Genomic DNA, 20,393 nt, shown 5'->3' with positions numbered 1-20,393 from the left:
CTGCCCTGGAGGAAAATTCCTTCCCGACCCCAAATATGGCGATCAGCTAAACCCTGAGCATATGGGCAAGAGTCACCAGCCACATACTACAGAAAATTCTTTCCTGGGTAACTCAGATCCCATCCATCTAATATCCCATCTCAGGGGATTTGGCCTATTTACCCTGAATATTTAAAGATCAATTACTTACCAAAATCCCATTATCCCATCATACCATCTCCTCCATAAACTTATCAAGTAGAATCTTAAAGCCAGATAGATCTTTTGCCCCCACTGCTTCCCTTGGAAGGCTATTCCAAAACTTCACTCTTCTGATGGTTAAAAACCTTCGTTTGATTTCAAGTCTAAACTTCCTGGTGGCCAGTTTATACCCATTTGTTCTTGTGTCCACATTGGTGCTGAGCTGAAATAATTCCTCTCCCTCTCCTGTATTTATCCCTCTGATATATTTATAGAGAGCAATCATATCTCCCCTCAACCTTCTTTTAGTTAGGCTAAACAAGCCAAGCTCCTTAAGTCTCCTTTCATAAGACAAGTTTTCCATTCCTCGGATCGTCCTAGTAGCCCTTCTCTGTACCTGCTCCAGCTTGAATTCATCCTTTTTAAACATGGGAGACCAGAACTGCACACAGTATTCTAGGTGAGGTCTCACCAGTGCCTTGTATAACAGTACTAAAACCTTATCCCTACTGGAAATGCCTCTCCTGATGCATCCCAAAACCGCATTAGCTTTTTTCACAGCCAGATCACATTGGCAGCTCATAGTCATCCTATGATCAACCAATACTCCAAGGTCCTTCTACTCTTCCGTTACTTCTAATTGATGCATCCCCAATTTATAACTAAAATTCTTGTTATTAATCCCTAAATGCATAACCTTACACTTCTCACTATTAAATTTCATCCTATTACTATTACTCCAGTTTACAAGGTCATCCAGATCCTCCTGTATAATATCCCGATCCTTCTCCAAATTGACAATACCTCCCAGCTTTGTATCATCTGCAAACTTTATTAGCACACTCCCACTTTTTGTGCCAAGGTCAGTAATAAAAAGATTAAATAAGATTGGTCCCAAAACCGATCCCTGAAGAACTCCACTGGTAACCTCCCTCCAACCTGACAGTTCGCCTTTCAGTAGGACCCGTTGCAGTCTCCCCTTTAACCAATTCCTTATCCACCTTTTGATGTTCATATTGATCCCCATCTTCTCCAATTTAACTAATAATTCCCCATGTGGCACGGTATCAAATGCCTTACTGAAATCTAGGTAAATTAGATCCACTGCATTTCCTTTATCTAAAAAATCTGTTACTTTTTCAAAAAAGGAGATTAGGTTGGTTTGGCACCATCTACCTTTTGTAAAACCATGTTGTATTTTGTCCCATTTACCATTGACTTCAATGTCCTTAACTAATTTCTCCTTCAAAATTTTTTCCAGGACCTTGCATACTACAGATGTCAAACTAACTGGCCTGTAGTTACCCGGATCACTTTTTTTTCCTTTCTTAAAAATAGGAACTATATTAGCAATTCTCCAATCATTCGGTACTACTCCTGAGTTTACAGATTCATTAAAAATTCTTGCTAATGGGCTTGCAATTTCAGGTGCCAATTCCTTTAATATTCTTGGATGAAGATTATCTGGGCCCCCCGATTTAGTCCCATTAAGCTGTTTCAATTTCGCTTCTACCTCAGATATGGTAATATCTACCTCTATATCCTCATTCCTATTTGTCATGCTACCATTATCCCTAAGATCCTCTTTAGTCTTATTAAAGACTGAGGCAAAGTATTTGTTTAGATATTGGGCCATGCCTAGATTATCTTTAACCTCCACTCCATCCTCAGTGTTTAGCGGCCCCACTTCTTCTTTCTTAGTTTTCTTCTTATTTATATGGCTATAGAACCTTTTACTATTGGTTTTAATTCCCTTTGCAAGGTCCAACTCGACTCGACTTTTAGCCTCTCTCACTTTATCCCTACATGTTCGGACCTCAGTTAGGTAGCTTTCCTTGTTGATCTCTCCCATCTTCCACTCCCTGTATGCTTTCTGCTTCTTCTTAATCACCTCTCTAAGATGCTTGCTCATCCAGCTTGGTCTACAACTCCTTCCTATGAATTTTTTCCCCTTTCTTGGGATACAGGCTTCCGATAGCTTCTGCAGCTTTGATTTAAAGTCATCCCAGGCCTCCTCTACCTTTAGATCCATAAATTCTTCAGTCCAATCTACTTCCCTAACTAATTTCCTTAATTTTTGAAAGTCAGCCCTTTTGAAATCAAAAACCTTCGTTGCAGATTTATTTTTGTTAATCCTTCCATTTAGTTTGAACTGAATTAGCTCATGATCACTTGAGCCAATATTGTCCCCTACAACCATTTCTTCTATGAGGTCCTCGCTACTCACCAAAATTAAATCTAAAATGGCATCCCCTCTAGTCGGTTCAGCAACTACTTGATGAAGGAATCCATCAGCTATCGCATCTAGTATATCCAAGATCAGCACATGAACAAAGCTCCTGAAGCCCAAATATGCTCTGCCAATGCGCCTCATGCACCAGCTGTTATCTCTCCTTTCTACAAAATGCAGTCTTGCCGCACACAGTCAGGCTGAACTCCTGCTGAAGTCCCTAGGAATTCTGCCTGGAATAAAGAATGAAGGGCTGTGCAAACCACCCCTGCAGAACATTGGGGAGATCCCAAAGAGGCAGAAAATGCTCAAAAGGTTCTTATCTGTACAGTTCGTTTCCATGGCAGGACCAGGAGGTTAAAAGGGGATACAAGTTAGGTGACAACTCCTCCTCCTCCCCCCCCCCCCCGACAGACCAACACATACTTAGGGATAATTAAAGCCTAAAACAATAGGCAAATGAAGATCTTCCCTTGCTATTCCTCACTGTGAAACATCTGCTGAGAGCAGCAGCACCAGAACTAAGGCAGCAGTGGAATCAATAAACGTCTGTGTAACTCCATTAATACTCAAAGTTCTGTTTTTCTTCTAATACATCCCCATCTTGGAGCTTACTCAGCCTCCTGCTTATTCAAAACAGCACTTGCTTTTACTCTGCAAAACCAACTCACAACTAAAAACATTAATTCACCAAGCACGTAGCATCAATGTACAGGCTTCTTTTCTAATCCTAACCATGCAAAGCCTATTTCTTCTCTTCAAATACATGTACACTTGCAGCAGCATGTAGAATACAGACAGCACGGGTATAAACAGCAGTGTCACTGGGGAGACACTACTTAGGCAAGTAGAGTACACAACACGCCAAAAACTTCAGGAAATACCCTACACATCTCTCGACACACCCAAGCAGTGCCTCCCAGGTCTACACTGCTATTTTTTAGCAGTGTAGTGTCCCGCTACCTCCTCACTGCCAGGGCCTTTCCCTACTGCATGGAGCTACATGCACTATACACACTGCCGCAAATGTACCCAAGGGCTTGGACATCAGCCACAGCTGGACTTCATGACTTACTATAGAGCAGAACTATATTCAAGATTTAATGCATCAATAGAGAGGCTCAAGAAAGCATGTGTATATACAGGTTTTGGTTGATGGTTTGAAGTATACTTGTTTATTGTTCTTAAAAGGAAAACGTCTAAGATTCTTCCTACGCACCTTCTCCTGCAAAGCCTCTCAGTCATTTCTGCCCTTCTAGACTGTGTTCTACAAAACACAGTACAACCACACTACAAATGGATTGCCCCAGGGTGCACTGATTTAAAATCAAAGTGATTAAAATCATGACTGAGATCAGCAGGTGGAAAACCTTGATTTAAATAAACGATTCTAAACTTGTTTTGCATTTGTACCTTTTAGTTATTTTCCAAAAGAAAGATGGAATCTTACTGGTTGGGAACTATTAAAACAGGTTGATTTGCAACAAAATATAGCCTTTACATCACACTTGATGCTTCTTTTTTCTAACCAGGAAGATGCACTACCTCTATACACATTTATTTAAACAATTATATTGCTTAAATACATGTATTCAGATTCTTAATTTTTACATTTTCTGTTATGTTAGAAAGCAACAAATAACATTTATTAGATGATTGTTTTTTGCTTATGATTTGTGTAAGATCTATTTGGATGGAGATTCAAAATCAATTAAAATGCACAAAAACAGCATTTTAAAATGTTTTTTTGTTTGTTAAAGCTATCTTAAACATGCTGGATACAAAAGGAAAAATGTTTATCAAAACATGTTTTGCATTTAAACCTAACTGACTTATTAAACTAAAGAAGTATTATCTGTAGTTAGCGAACTGAATTGATTGCCACCATGTCTCTCAAGATTTTAGAACTAGGAGATTTCATTCTCTCCCACTTAATTTTTATTCATAGATATGAAGAGGAAAACAAGCTTTTCTGCTTTTTCAACTCCCAATTTGTTTCTTACCTTTGAATAAAATAGTCATTGACCTGAACTAGCTGAATCAATTGAAATGAAGAAAATATTCTCTCAGTACATGCAATAAAAGAAAAGCAGTACTTGTGGCACCTTAAAGACTAACAAATTTATTAGAGCATAAGCTTTCGTGAGCTACAGCTCACTTCATCGGATGCTGTAGCTCACGAAAGCTTATGCTCTAATAAATTTGTTAGTCTCTAAGGTGCCACAAGTACTGCTTTTCTTTTTGCGAATACAGACTAACACGGCTGCTACTCTGAAACCTGTCTACATGCAATAGAGGCTTCTGCTGTGAACAGCTGCGTTAGCCCTTCAACAAACTCTGGTTTCAGGTACTTAGCCAGTGACTTCCACCAGTGCAGTGATCTGACTTTCTTTAAAAGTAGGCAGCAAAGATGTACTTCTTAATATTTTTTTTTTGTGTTTAGTTTAAACAATTGTAATAGATTACAGTACGTTTAGGCCTTAACAAAAGTTGTCCATTTCAAATTTAAATAAAAGTCTTTTTTTTTAAATCATAGATTTTTATCCATCCTGGGTTTCCCCAGAATAATCGAGAACCAATTCTGTGCAATCAAACTTACCAAATATTCCTTCTATATAGTTCGATCATCACATCCAGAGATATCTTGGCTGCAGTAGGGTTGCTGTCTCTTAACATAGTATACATGAAGTTCTGCAGTGCCTTAAGAAGAAGAAATTGGGAAAATTATGAGCGAGTCTGAAAAAGTTTTCATAATAAAAAACATTCATTCAAAGTATACCTGGAAGCCAGCATACTTACTGTATTCACTTTATTGTTCTTGTGTTTAGCGTTTATATTCTTGATGTCTGTCACAATGTGAGTATATAAAGTCTGTAAACAAACAGTGACATGCACAGTAAAGTGAAGTATTCACACTCTGCAGCCTACAAAGTTAATTCCCTAAAGCCCATTAGTATTACCATGCAAGGAGAGTGCCAGTCACTATGGCAAAGAAGTTTTTTCCAAAGCCACAGTTGGGAAAGAAAAAAAAAAAGTCATTGGCCCCAATCCTGCACAAAGATTTATTCATGTGTTTAACTTCACACGTGGCAAATGGTCCCACTAACTTCAATAGGGCTACTCACGGCACACAGAGGGGATGCTACAAGCGGATGTTAGTGTGGAATAAACTAAGGTGTGACTTTAAAGAACAATAGCTATGCTGCACTAGTCTCCCATGTGGACCCTTCTATTTTGCACTGAGTGATTTTTTGCACTTAAGCTTAATCCACTTCCAAAGTGAAGTAACGGTTTGATGAACAGTGAGTGGGTGGCAAGTTGGGTTATAAGTCTACAGTGCACAAGCCTGCCACACACTATCACTGCAGACCCTGCTACCACACCCTACAAGTCCCGTAGGGCATTTTCATCTAGTCCTGTTTCAAAGCAGAGCAGATCAATGCGCACTAGGGAACTTTTCATGTGTGGTAGCAGGGTCCACACGGACAGCACGCTAATGCAATGTAGATTTACACCCTAGCTTGCTGCATACGATTCATCTAGACAACCCCTAAGTTAAACCACAAAAAGAGAAGAAGAGCGTTCACAAGGGAAGTTAATGTGGAATACCTATTCTGCACGATTTCCTTATGTAGACAAGACCACAGTCTTTGCAGAATAGAAACCATAGAGAATTGAACAACATCAAATATAGCTGTAATTTAAAAAAAACAACAAAAACCAATTTGTATTGCTGAAATTTCTTTTGCAAATTCAGCTAAGTTTTGACCAGACTGTTTGACTGGTGTAGCCAGTTTGATTCCAGTCAATTCCATTTTCAGTTAGTGATAAATCTTTCTGCAACAAAGAAGGCATTTAAATATGTTTATGCCCAGCAGCGCTTTTCATTTACAAGTTTCCCTAAAGAACTCAGGAGTTCCTGTTTGGGTACTGCACCTACAACAGAAAAGGCCGCAGTGAATAGGACTGTCTAGCTCATAACTTTAGGAATAAACTCCTGAATTCCATTCCAGAAATTAGTATCATGTAGGAATGTAGAACACATTCTAACTTATGCCTAGACAAATATCCACAGTATCTCCAAGAGAGATCAGATATGCTGATTTTTAAATCAACATAATTATGTTTATTCCTAGTACACCTATGACACGCTGTAGCCCACATTCACTACTTTTATATGGTTATGTTATATTTTGTACAAAGTATGCCTTGTGCGGTATCATTTGAAAACTCAATCTGCTGAATATTATGATCCTGTTGAAATGTGTGCAACAATACTTGCATGTAACATTATGATTGTTACTGTAACATATTGGAGTTATGGGTAACATCCACAACTCAATTTCTCAGAGACAAAGACACCCTAGCATGCCAGCAAAGTGCTAAAGAGTCATTACCAACTTTATTGAACATTCTCCAGAAAGGAGAGAGTGGTGAGGAGTTGCAAACAAGAAATTTACAATTCATCCAAAGGACAGTTTGGCGCTCATGTACACAATGGAACTGCCTGTCCCTATGATCCAGCAAGGATGTTTCCAGCACAAAGGGCTAGGGTGTAAGAAGGGGCGGAGGGGGAATCTCCCTAGCCACCTCTCTCCTCTTTCCATCTCTCTGCTCATGAGAGCAACGACTCTCAGAGAACTGAACAAAGTGCGGGGAGACCCAGCCTGGAAATGTATTGCAACTCACAGTGAGACAAATCTTTTGCTTTTAAGCCTATTAGCCTTAGTAAAATTTAGGATTAGCTTGTATGTTTATCTGTTTATTTCTTTTGTAACCAATTCTGACTTCTATAGCTTATCACTTAAGATCTATTTTCTCTAGTTAATAAACTTCTTTTATTGTTTTATCTAAACCAGTGTGTTTTGGTAGAAGTGCTTGGGAATCTCTACTTAGGTCAATAAGCCTGGTGCATACTTATTACCCCTTGTTGGAATGACGAACTATCTATGAACTTGTACTGTCCAGTGGGCTACTGAGCAGTATGAGACGTACACTTCTGGGAGCAAGGCTGGAGCTGAGGGATATGTGGGTGCCTCTCTGTATGTAATTCATGGCTGGCTGAGCATAGCAGTCATATATTCAGCTAGGAGTGACTTTCCCTGCTGGTCTTATTGGGATCCGGGAAGTGGGCGGGCGAAGCCCGTCCACCGCTAAAGGATCCCCTCCAGCCTAAAAGGGTGGAAAAATACCCAAAAAATTCCGGGGGACAACTAATGAAACAACAGGGACAGGAGTGTGGTCAAAGGGTCAAACGAAGGGAACCGGACAGGGACACCGAGCAGAGAACACCGGACAGCGCCCACTGCTCCTCAAAGCCGTCACGGGAGTCAGAGGACGCCACCCAGAGGAACTCTGCCCGGATACGTGAACGGACCGAGGATCGGAAATAGGCCCCACAGTCACAGAAGACTCCATCGGCCAACCTCCTCACTCTGGTTTTATAGATGGCCATTTTAGCTAGGGCCAGGAAGAGGTTGACCAGGAGATCCCGTGACTTCGTGGGGCCACGGATAGGGAGTGCATAGATAAGAAAGTGAGGGGAAAAGTGCAACCAAAAGCGTAATAAAATATTGGTGAGGAGCCGGAATAGGTGCTGCAGCCTGCCACACTCCAGGTATACATGTGCCAGGGTTTCCCTCACGGCGCAAAAGGGGCTGGTGTCTGGGAGTGAGGTGAACCGCGCCAAGTACACGACTGTGCTCACGGCTCTGTGATTGCCTGCTGATGGCAGAGAGTGAACAGAGCCTGGAGGGATTGCTGTTCATCAGCAAAGCAGTGTAAAAGGGATCCCAGGCTGGAGAGCTAAGGGGACACAGCAGTCCAGATCGCACCCTGGGGAATGTCCCAACACCATCATCGGAATGACTTTTCCACTAAATCTTAAATGAGTGGCACATGAGCCCACACAAGGAGTACAGCTGCTCAGGCCCCAGGAAGTCAATGACACCAGAAAATACTCAGAACTTCTAGGAACCAAGCCCATAACTCTTAATGAGCTGCCAATCCCCACCCCAGCCTTTTGGGGGCCGGGTGACGCACAATTTCATCTCACCTTTCAGGTTTCTAAAGCTGGCCCTTTCATACTCATTGTATTTATCCCTGAGTGTCCATCTCCATAATAGATGACAGGTCACAGGCACATCAAACTGCTAAAACCCCAAATACACCAACAGAACTACAATAAGGTTATATATTTAGCTACCGGGAAGAGCGAACAGGCTGTCTGGTACTGCTGAATTACTTGTGTTTCCTTCTCATAAGAGAGGGGAAAACATTAACAAGAGGCTTACCAAGGATATAAAACCAATTCTTATTTTGCAGCTTACTTTTCGTAGAAGTTTATCATGGCAGCGCAGGAGTTCAAAGAAGAGTTCCAGCAAACTTGTAGGGTTTATTAGATTCTTGTTTCTTAATAAGATCAAAGCTTTGCAAAATGTCTGCAACAAAGAAGTGACCAGAATCACAATTTGAAAATGACTAAGACAAGAGCATTTATTATTCATCTACAAAAAAAAAAAAGAGTCAGGCCCAAATCCTGCTCACACTTTTAAACATGCTTAATTTTACACCCAACAAGTAGTTCCAGCGAAGCCAACAAGACTGTTCACAGTAAATTAAGCATGTGTATTAGTCTTTGAAGGATCAGGGCAAAGATGTGCTCCTGGAGCCCAGAGTTGCTAACTCTGCGGTGGTCCTCAAAACCAGGGTACCACTTCTCTACCAAACTGACCACTCTGGCCCTGATTTTTGGATGCCCAATTTGAGGCATCTTGAAGGAGTCTGATTTTCAGAAAGCTGGACACTAAAAAACGGAGGCACACAAAATTAATAGTCAATTAGGACAATGCAAGCCCTTGCTTATACTGTAAAATAAAATTATGTACAGAATCCTCTGAAAGACCTTAGCAATAAATATCAGTGCTTTAAATGTCAGATTTACCATTCGAAGATCTGCATCCAAAACGGTGTGATTGTAAGAAAGCAGTTCTTTCATCTGCTGTGGAAAATCAACAAGATATTCTGGATAGCAGTGCCCAACCTGTTTAAAAAATTAAAAAAAAAAAAAACTTTATTGAAGTCCCTATAATAAACTCTAACAGTGTAACAATGGTATATTTGCCCGAGAGGTGACTCTGTCTCTGTAAAAATATACCTCTTAACCAAATATACATTAAATGACAACTAATTTTTTCAAATTTTGTTGATGTGCAATATATCTTTAAATGATGAAGTTTCTATCATATTAACTTCCTACATAAAAGCTCACTTCTTTATTAAAAGATTAAGAGTGCTGTAAAATCTGTATGTTCCATGCATTTAAAGGTGATCTGGAACACCCATTCCAAAAAGAAGATAATTATGAGTAACAAAGTTCTATTTGGCATCACTATGATGTTCCAGAATCACACTGAAGCAACACACCTATTAAAAATTCTGCTGAAGCAATGCAGTCTGTCAAATGGGACACAACTGGGTTATTGTTCGTTTGTTTTTTAAATAAACAGTTCAGTTTTTAAAATGTTTTGTTTTTACCATTTTATACTGTAAATCACAGAAAGCAACACTGGAGAATGGAAATTTTAAATCTTTTCATCTGTTATTTGTCACCTGCTCCTAGCTATATGGGCCATTTGTATATAGCTTACAATTATTTCATTGTGGGGAAAGGTTTTGCAGGTCACCTTTTAATAGTTCAAACAAATAGTTTGTTTTTCCTAAAACTACAGAATTTTACCTGTGCTAAGAAGATCACCAATTCAGCCAGCTCCTTACTGGGCTTATCAGGCTGGAGTTTGAAAATCTCCACATTGGACTGGTAATGACGATACTGCTGGAGAAACTGAAACACAAATATGCCATTTCACTCTTAGTTGTCACTACTGAATAAGATAGGTTTCAGAGTAGCAGCCGTGTTAGTCTGTATTTGCAAAAAAGAAAAGGAGGACTTGTGACACCTTAGAGACTAACAAATTTATTTGAGCATAAGCTTTCGTGAGCTACAGCTCACTTCATCGGATGCATACCTTGAAGTGAGCTGCATTTTTTCCACCAAATGCATCCGATGAAGTGAGCTGTAGCTCACGAAAGTTTATGCTCTAATAAATTTGTTAGTCTTTAAGGTGCCACAAGTACTCCTTTTCTTTTTTTTAAATATATAATTATATTTTCCCTGCGACATTCAAGCCAAGCAGCTTTTGATGATACATCTCCAGCGTCTCAGGGATGTGACTTTAACAACTAATCCATGTGAGATGGGAGTAAGTCTCTTATTAGGGTGAGATATTAATATTTACAGTGGGGCACAGAAGCACCAATCAAAATTAGGTTACCATTCTGCTAGAAACTGCGTGGACCCCCAGGCCCTGACCTTGCAAAGATTTTATGCACTGTGAGTAGTCAAGCACAGGCTTAACTCTTTGCAGGACTGGGGAGCAGCAGAGCACAGTCCCCATCCAGAAGAGTATGCATCAGAAGCCGACAAAGCACAAATAGCTGCAGTGAAGGTATAATGCATTCACATTGCCTACTGGCAGGAGGGAGACCGGTGTGGCATAATGCCACTTTAAACAATCATCCTGAGAATTCCTGAGGTTTAAAATTCTGGTTGCAACTCAACCTCTAACCACAGGGGAGATGGAACAGCAAGGAAGGTATCCAGACCTATTGACCATATGTACACTGTGAGAATGGCTGCATTTAACATCAAGGATCAAACAGAACAGTTCCCCCGCCCCAAAGTTAATGTTCAACATGATTATCCCACTGGCAGAGACACTATCTTGGACCATGCATACCCCAGCAACGTAACAGCCTTTAATACCCATTGAAGAGTAGAAATATATTTACAGTTTCTCTTCTTTTGCATCTGACAACACTTAGAGCTTATCTACACTACCGCTTAAGTCAATGTAACTTACCTCGCTCAGGGGTGTGAAAAAGCCCCCCCCCCCAAGTGACACAAATGCCATTCACCCAAGTGCTAGCCACACCAGTGCTAAGTCAGCAGGAGATGCCTCTTGTGGAGGTGGAGTAACTATGCCGACGGGAGAGTGCTCTCCTATCGGCATAGCACATCTTCACCAGACATGGTGCAGCTGTGCCAATGTAGCAGAGTAATGTAGACTACCCCTAAGTGTCTTGCCTGTTTTGATGTCTCCCCTATCATCCATCAGTTTCAGATGTCTGGCTATGACTTTCAGCAGCAAAAAGGGAGTTTTTATTTTAAAAAGGAATAGGTAATCGTAAGACTACAAGAACTGGTGAGGGGCCTCAGGGCTGGCATAAAGTTACTGCTAGCTTTTTTAAGAAGCTAAAAAGATGGCAAGATGTCAGTTTAAGGGTTTGCCAATGCCTGTACAACAACTCTGAATAAGGTGCAATAGCTGTTGCTTAATACTTCCATGAGTACACAAGCCCTAAGGCAACTTTTCAAGTCTCTCCTAGGCATTGATCTACACATAAAAGTTGTACCATATTAACTATACTGGTACAGACTTCGCAGTAGAACTGCCGGTCACCCCTCCACCCCTATGAATGCAGTTATATTAGTATAGCAGTGCTTTATAATGGCATAGCTATTCCCATACAAGAATAGAAATAAATCACACCAGCATAAGGCACCTTTGTACTGGTATAACTATATCACTAAAAAGATAACCCCTAACTAAAATAGTTAAATTGCTAGGCCTGGTCTAGACACCTTTTGCTACAGCCCTGGTTCAGCTTGATGCTTTAGCACATGCCTAACTTGAAGCATGTAAAGTCACATGGAGTTCAAGGGGTCCAGCCCCATGCGAGAAAGAGAAGGAGGAGTTTTGCCTTATATGCCACCATCAGTGAAGGCAGCTCTATCTTAATGGGGGAAAGGTGCGTTTTTACATCAGAACAGCTAACTCCAGGCAGCGCAGACAAGGCACCTCCATGTAGCCAGCCGAGCTGAGAAAAAACGGTGCCTCGTCGCCACTAGGATTTCACTCCTTTCCTCCTCCAACTAGTTATCGCCAGGTAAACACGCCCTTTGAGAGCAAGGACAGGCCGCCCTTTGGGGGCAGGGGGGATCGCGCCGTGGGCGTGACACTGACTGGGGGTCACGCTGGATACTTTCCCCAGACCTGAAGAGGCGCTCTGGGAAGCTCGCCAGCCTGCACCTTCCACCAGCAGAAGCTGGTCCATTAAGAGATATTTACCTCCCCCGCCTTGTCCCTCTCGGGCACCCACAGGCCACACCAAGCGGTGTCACTGCCCTCCGGGCCTCCCACGAGGAAGAGGATGTTTATTAAGAGGGAAAAAGAGACCTCTGCCTTGCGCGCCGAGGATGGGGGCTGGGGCCAAGGGGCATCCTGGGGGCTGTGCCCGGGTCTGACCCGCCTCCTCCCGGCGCGGCGGGGGGTCTCGCTCTCTCACCTCCTCCGTATAAGCCGGCGGGTCCCGCTTGATCAGATTCTGCAGCTGGGGCAGGTTACTGGGCAGCTTATTGTTGTTGCGGCCGGACATGGCTGCTGGAGCCCGGGCGCTACTGCCTACGAGCCACTCTGCCCCGCCCGGAACGACCACGTGAGCGACCACTGGGCGCCGCCATCTTGGCTTCCGGCGCTAGGGGAGCCGCAGAGGGGCAAACTTATTCCAAAAGCGACCGCTCGTGCGTTGTTCGGAATCTGGCCTCCTGCGAGTGCTGGGAGCCACCTGCGCCCCCTAGAGGCAGAGGGCGCAAGAGAGTGCTGGGCAGCAAGGCCGGCACTAGAGATGGGGCTCCTGGGGGCAGGCACAGTGATAGGTACAGAATGCTTCATTCAAGTCTTCCCGCTTAATAGGAATTAGTTGCATTAAAGGGAAAGAGCTGCCCTGGCCAGCGGAGGGGGGATTCCAGCTGGGACCGGCAGGCCCAGTTCCCCAAAGGCGTTGGACACCTAGTTCCTGCTGAAATCAATAGGAATTAGGTACCTAAATACTCTGGAGGATCTGGGCCCCTGTGCTGCTCTTCTGGGACCAGCTCCTTTGTGTCACAGATGCACATCTCAGCCCCTTCACGCTGCCACACCAAGGCAAAGAATCATAGAATGTCAGGAAGGGACCTCAGGAGGTCATCTAGTCCAACCCCCTGCTCAAAGCAGGACCAATCCCCAATTTTTGCCCCAGATCCCTAAATGGCCCCCTCAAGGATTGAACTCACAACCCTGACTTTAGCAGGCCACTGCTCAAACCACTGAGCTATCCCTCCCCCTGCCTCACTGTACACAGGAAGAGCCGCAGTGTAAACGGGAATCAAGCCCAGAGCCTCTTCAGGGAGGTGCCCTCCAGTGTGGCACTAGCTTTCCTGCCCCGCTTTGCCAAAGGCCAAATGTGTTGACCTTCAGGTAAAGCTGCACTGCTTATCTATTCTTCCAGGGTTTTCTTTGGGATGACAGGGAAAGGTAAGTAGATGAGTGGGGATGGGGTGCAGTTCTGGTCTTAGAGGTGTAGGAGGAGGACTTGAGAAAGTTCGGTTGATTGGATATTGCTTCACTGTAGTGTGAATGAACGTACACAAGCATTGAGCTTTCCATACGTGTATTTTTATCAAATTAATATGGTAGGATATTAGCATTAATTCTCAGATGGTGTTACTCAACCGTAAATATATCTAGCACTATGAATGAAATTTCAGCTCATGAATGATTACATAGTACAAACTCCAAGGAAACTGTTACAGCTTTCAGTGTCTTTTATTCACTTTAATTGGCTTATATTTAAAGGAGAAGTCTAACACAAGGAATGTTTGTGAATATTATATTACATTCATTTGTTATATTACATTTCATCATGATTAGATCCATTTAATTTATGTAATAAATGTTTATACATCAGTTAAATACACAGTGTGATAGGCTTAAGATTATAAGCCTTCTTCAATTTTATTTATAAAGCCTACAGACAAATGATAGACATATCCTAGAACAACAATCATGTGTCATATTATATAAATTAACATGGAACAAATACATCTAAGAATTAAGTTAATTTCAAACCTACTAGAAAAAATATACTGGAATTCTTAGTATGTGTTACCTGAGAAATTTGTATCTCTGAGTTCTGATTATAATAATATAATAACTCAACCATGTGGCTCAAAGAAACCTTTGCTAATTAGATAAGCAGAAGCAATCTATTACCACTTATAGCCACCAGGAGATCCCACAGACAAACTAGGCCTTTACTGGTTTCAGAGTAACAGCCGTGTTAGTCTGTATCCGCAAAAAGAAAAGGAGTACTTGTGGCACGGTAGAGACTAACAAATTTATTTGAGCATAAGCTTTCATGAGATACAGCTCACTTCATGCCACAAGTACTCCTTTTCTTTTTCGGCCTTTACTGTCTCTGGTTTGCCAGTAGTATTACTGATGTTACATATGCCTCACTACATGTCCTGCCGTGACATGCTGATGTTTCATCACAGCGTTGAGATGATGTCACTGCCCAGATGTTACCTTAATGGATGCAATGACCGCATGTTGGGAACAACTTGCCTCACTGCAGCATTTGTATTTTAAAAGTTGAAGAGCCAGGTGGAGGAAGCAGACTCAAGTTCATTGCTCACTGGAGAGGGAGCCTGAAGCACTGAAATCCTAAAATCTCACTAGTCTGTTGAAGTGGTCTTTAGCTCTTCTCCTTTACCGGTGAGTGCTTTGTGAAGACCTGTCAAAATAAAAGACAGTGGGAAATTAATCCTTTCATTAGAATTTTTCTTTCTGGATTTCACATAGGGAAGGGCTTAATATTCCTCTCACACTAGCTTTACGCTGTGCCATTCCATTGGACTTACTCCTGATTTACACCAATTTAAGTCACATCAGAACCAGGGCCATCGAGTACTTGGTAGAACAGTAGGTTAAATTTAAAGGACCAGATTCTGCCAGGGTTAAGCTGATTGGCACCTTAGTCTATGAATAGTCCCTTTGCTTTCTATTGGATTACTTGTGGAGTAAGGTGTTACTCAGTGAGGGTAAATGTGGCACAGTCTGGTCCTACAGGATTATGTGATTTCTCAGTAGGCATCATGGGTGGCCATTCTTCCCAGCTTTTGAAGCCCAGACATGGGTAAAGATCCCCAAAATTCAGCACAAGTGAGTTTAGTACTGAGCCTGAGACACACAGGCTGCTTAAATGAACTTGTTTTTCCCTTTGAAACAATGCAGTGCATTTGACCTGCTCTTCTGTGTGAAGCAGGGGGTATTGCTGCAATGGGGGGTTCTATATACCCCAGATACCTTATACTGTGTCCCAAGAAATATGCCATTTTCTGGGGTTGCAATGCAGGTTTCTGAGGCTGTGAGACTGCAGTGACCATTGATTGAGCCCAAAGTTGGATCTCACTGAGGTATAACAATAAAATGACCTCTTAAGCACATGAGAGCTTTTCCCTGCGGACAGATGGGAAACCTACCTTTTCTTGATGAGGGCTCTCATCATCTTCTGTACCCATTTGGAATTAGGGTTCAAGCATCTTTGCTCTCCACTGGGCTTCATTGTAGCACTGAAATGAACAAAGAAAACAGAATTTATTTCCATATAATGGAAAGGTCACCATTCTCTTTGTAATCTGGGATCAGGGTCTGAATAGCAGGAGTCTGGCCCTTGGTAAGCTGAGTGATACGCTACCTAGTCACCATGAGCTGGGAGGGAATATAAATTCGAAAGGCCTCAAATCAGCTGAAGCATTAGAATGATCTACCTGATGTATTTATATGCACCTAGCAAGTGGGATCTAGGTTCTCATCTAGCCTCATGGCCTGATTCCCTACAACCTGTGTAGTCATTTACCCCGTGCCAACTGAGTGCAAAATGCTCCCATTCAGATCTGGGGTCATTGACTAAACAAGGCACAGAGCCCTGGAGAATCCCACCCTCCAGGCTAGTCTTCGGTTGGTGTATTTCCATTGAAGTCTGTGAAGCTGTGTTGATTATACCAGCTGATGACCTGGGCCTTAGTCTCTAGCCTCATTGCACTTCGCTTTGCTTAGAATACGGAGATGGACATCAGAACCTGGGGTTACGTTAAAGGGGGAAAAATCCCCATATTTCCTGCCATTGCAACAAGCAGCCCCTCTGAGTGGTGATACCTGAACAGTTAAGTCATTACTCACATAATCTCAACGTGATCACAGGAAGAGCTCTTGGGAAACACTTCTATTTTTCCTAAGGCTTTTCGCTGAATGAAATCAGAACCTTTCTCTGTACAGCTGCAACGTCCATGTCCAGAGGTCAGCTGCCCTAAAAAAGAAATGTGCCATGAGAGAGAGAGAGATTAGAATGATATTAGATACCTGAGATGCCTTCAGTAAAATATGTTTAAGTTGGAAGAGGAGAGGTTGAAAACACTCCATTTCATCCTCAGGGCTGCAGAGTCATTTGTCCTGCAATTTTACCGTGTGCATATTTACATTAGGACAATGTTACAAAAAGCGTTACACTCTTTTGCCTTCATCTTATTAGTTTTGAAGTCAGAGGGCCTGATTATGCTCTCACACGAATCAATGGAAAACAGGAGTCACCCCGGTGTAAAAGTGATGGGAGTGAATGAACAGAGGGAGCAGTTGGACCTAAAATCATTGTTGCTTACAAAGGGTCTGATCCAACACCCCTTAATATCAGTGGGAAAGTTCCCACTGACTTGAATGTGCTTTGGATGAGGCCCAAACTGTCTTCCTCTGATGATTAAAACAAGACAAAAATATGATAGACTGAGGCTGATTTCACACCTTTACCGGGACAGTCTGGGCAGAAATCCAAGTCTGCCAAAAACTGTCATATTCATTTCCCTGCTAAATACAAGCAGATCAGTCCGAGTCCTGTGTGGACAACACACACCTTCTAGACACAAGCAGAGTGGACAGATGTTTGTGAGTGGCAGTAGAACACAAACCCTGAACTGAGATACTTTTTTGCCACAAAAGTGAAGTTCCAAGTATTTATTCTACACAGCTTTCCAGTTAATTACACCTCTGGCTTTCTCACTGTACTACACGTCTTTTGTGATATTGCTGCCTCTTACCTTGAATTTCAGCTGCAAGCAGGAGCACTGAACAAAGGATAACAGCCCAGGTTCCCTTCATGGTGATGAGAGCGAAGGTTCTTCTGTATTATTCTTGGATGTCTGAGAGAGGTTGAGGAGTGCCTGAGACAAAGTGTTTCCCAGTGTACATTTATACTCTAAGCCTTTTCCCTCCTTTATGCTGATTGGTCTTGATTATTGTCATGACAGCTAAAATAACCAGAGATTATTCAATCTGTGCAGGAAAGTCCCAACACGTGACCATTCTTTTCCTTTGCCAACTGTTCCCTTTTAATTGAAATTCCTGATTTCTTGTAAGGAAACAAACTCGGTTTCACTTTCAGTGAGTCTTAGGAAGTGATCAATGCTCGCCTCTATGTGTGCAGGGAGCGGAGCTGCCTTTATGCTCTCCTAGGCAAAAATAACTCCGGGGAAATTCTTGAAGTGAAAGCCACAAATAAATATCGTGTGGAGTGAGGAATGGGGAGAAGGGAGTCAAATTATCTTAGCTCCTGGCCCTCCATTAAGGGTGCCCTGTTTTCTCATATCTCTTAGGAATCTTGCTCGGAAACATGGACCAAAATTTTCACTTCAAATTCTATGCAAGTGTGAAGGACATACTAATAGGAAAAAAGTGCAGTATTTCTGTTAATATTTAAAGGCCCCAAAGATGAGTCAACTCACATTTGGGATTAAGGGACTGGAATTGAGATAATTTGACTCTGTTTTCTCTGTCCCACCCCTGAAATATTTGTGGGGGGGCTTTAACTTTAAGAAATCCCCATGGGTTAGTTTCTCTTTTGAGATCACCCAGATAGTTCCCTGCACACATCCCATGTGCAGGTGGATCATTTCCTAAGAGTCACAAAAAGTGAAACCTACTTAGTGTCCCCAGGAGAAAACAGGCATTTAAATGAAAAGGGAACAGCCAGCAAAGATGAAAAATACTGCAGAACTATTGGCTTTTGTGACTTCTCCACCTAGACTGTATAATCTCTATTTAGTTTAATTTACAAGACAATATTTTCAGTGATGCTGCACAAGGAGTCAGAGTGGTAGCCGAGTTAGTCTGTATCAGCAAAAACAATGAAGAGTCCTTGTGGCACCTTAGAGACTAACAGTTATTTGGGCATAAGCTTTTGTGAGCTAAAACCCACTTCATCAGATGCATGGAGTGGAAAATACAGGAGCAGGTATAAATACATGAAAAGATGGGAGTTACCTCACCAAGTGGGAGGTCAGTGCTAACAAGAGAATACAATTAACAGTAGAATACCAAGGGAGGAAAAATCACTTTTGTAGTGGTAATGAGGGTGGCCCATTTCAAACAGTTGACAAGAAGGTGTGAGTAACAATAGGGGGAAATTAGTATGGGAAAATTAGCACACACAAAAATGAGGAGTACTTATGGCACCTTAGAGAGTAACAAATTTATTTGGGCATAAGGTTTCGTGGGCTAAAACCTACTTCATCGGATGCATGCAGTGGAAAATACAGTAGGAAAATATCTATACACAGAGAACATGAAAAAATGGGTATTGCCATACCAGCTGTAAGGAGACTAATCAATTAAGGTGGGCTATTATCAGGAGGAGAAAAAAAACCTTTTGTAGTGATAATCAGGATGTCCCATTTCAAACAGTTGACAAGAAGGTGTGAGTAACAGTGGGGGAAAAATTAGCATTGGGAAATAGTTTTTACTTTGTGTAATGACCCATCCACTCCCAGTTTTTATTCAAGCCTAATTTAATGGTGTCCAGTTTGCAAATTAATTCCAATTCCGCAGTTTCTTGTTAGAGTCTGTTTTTGAAGTTTTGTTGTTGGAGAATTGCAACTTTTAGGTCTGAAATTGAGTGACCAGGGAGGTTGAAGTGTTCTCCGACTGGTTTCTGAATGTTATAATTGTTGACGTCTGATTTGTGTCCATTTGGAATTAATTTGCAAACTGTGTAGACACACTGATCCCAGAATAAGAATGCCTTTTTCCCATTTAGTTTGTTAGTTTAGGCCTTGTCTACACTACCAAGCTTTGTCACCAAAAACTGCCTTTTGGCGACCAAACAGCAAGAGCGTACATACTACACTGAGACCCTTTTTGTCAGGAAAAACGCCCAGATTTGGCAAGAAAAAACTTCCACCCCTAGGAGAGACTTCTGTCTTTTCCCCTCCCTTTATTGTTGACAATGAGCCAGTGTAGACACTGCTGATTCTTTTGTCGACAGAACTGGCTTTCCCACATAGTGGTATCCCACAATGCCTGCCCTGATTGCTCTGCTCCATGTTGTGATCTCTGCTGCCCAGCAGGCATGCGCCCCTCCCCTTTCAAAGCTCTGGGAAATATAATGTGTGCTGCTGAGGGTGATGGGCAGCAAGGCCAGCACTAGAGATAGAATGCATCCGATGAAGTGAGCTGTAGCTCCCTAAAGCTTATGCTCAAATAAATTTGTTAGTCTCTAAGGTGCCACAAGTCCTCCTTTTCTTTTTTGCGAATACAGACTAACACGGCTGCTACTCTGAAACCTGTCACTAGAGATGGGGCTCCTTGGGCAGGCACAGTGATAGGTGCAGAATGCTTCATTAAAGTCTTCCCGCTTAACAGGAATTAGTTCTATTAAAGGGAAAGAGCTGCCATGGCCAGCAGAGGTGGGATTCCAGCTGGGACTGGCAGGCCCAGTTTCCCTACAGTGTTGGACATCTAGTTCCCGCTGAAATCAATAGGAATTAGGTACCTAAATACTCTGGAGAATCTGGGCCCCTGTGCTGCTCTTCTGGGACCAGCTCCTTTGTGTCACAGAACAGGGACGCACATCTCAGCCCCTTCGTGCTGCCACACCAAGGCAAAGAGCCGCAGTGTAAACAGGAATCAGGCCCAGAGCCTCTTCAGGGAGGTACCCTTCAGTGTGGCACTAGCTTCTCACCTGCTTTGCCAAGGACCAAATGTGTTGTCCTTAG

At 42.3% G+C, this 20,393-nt stretch overlaps 2 protein-coding genes across 5 annotated transcripts in view; both read right to left on the bottom strand.

Moving 5' to 3' along the window:
- SDAD1 (SDA1 domain containing 1) overlaps positions 1-13,179 on the bottom strand; it is a 37,084-nt gene extending 23,905 nt beyond the window's left edge. Inside the window, exons 1-6 of one of the 4 annotated variants that reach the window (XM_038399126.1) lie at positions 12,818-13,179; positions 10,149-10,253; positions 9,354-9,452; positions 8,740-8,850; positions 5,210-5,281; positions 5,010-5,110 (exon numbers count right to left, since the gene is read on the bottom strand). In XM_038399126.1, the coding sequence (XP_038255054.1) occupies positions 5,010-5,110; positions 5,210-5,281; positions 8,740-8,850; positions 9,354-9,452; positions 10,149-10,253; positions 12,818-12,907 (578 nt within the window). In that variant the 5' untranslated portion in view covers positions 12,908-13,179. Of the gene's footprint in view, positions 1-5,009; positions 5,111-5,209; positions 5,282-8,703; positions 8,851-9,353; positions 9,453-10,148; positions 10,254-12,817 lie in introns of all 4 variants that reach the window. The other 3 variants (XM_043514041.1, XM_043514040.1, XM_043514039.1) reach the window with 3 other exon arrangements.
- A 919-nt stretch (positions 13,180-14,098) lies between these two features.
- On the bottom strand, positions 14,099-17,817 carry LOC119855164 (C-X-C motif chemokine 10-like). The gene is made up of 4 exons (XM_038400718.2): positions 17,442-17,817; positions 16,534-16,660; positions 15,834-15,923; positions 14,099-15,085 (listed from the first exon to the last, which is right to left on the bottom strand). The coding sequence occupies exons 1-4, from the start codon at positions 17,500-17,502 to the stop codon at positions 15,061-15,063; spliced, it is 303 nt and encodes a 100-aa protein (XP_038256646.1). The 5' UTR covers positions 17,503-17,817; the 3' UTR covers positions 14,099-15,060.
- Positions 17,818-20,393: the final 2,576 nt, after the last annotated feature.

The sequence above is a fragment of the Dermochelys coriacea genome, chromosome 4, assembly GCF_009764565.3.
Source record: "Dermochelys coriacea isolate rDerCor1 chromosome 4, rDerCor1.pri.v4, whole genome shotgun sequence".
Classification (NCBI taxonomy): Eukaryota; Metazoa; Chordata; order Testudines; family Dermochelyidae; genus Dermochelys; species Dermochelys coriacea.
This window is presented reverse-complemented; position numbering and strand designations above follow the sequence as displayed.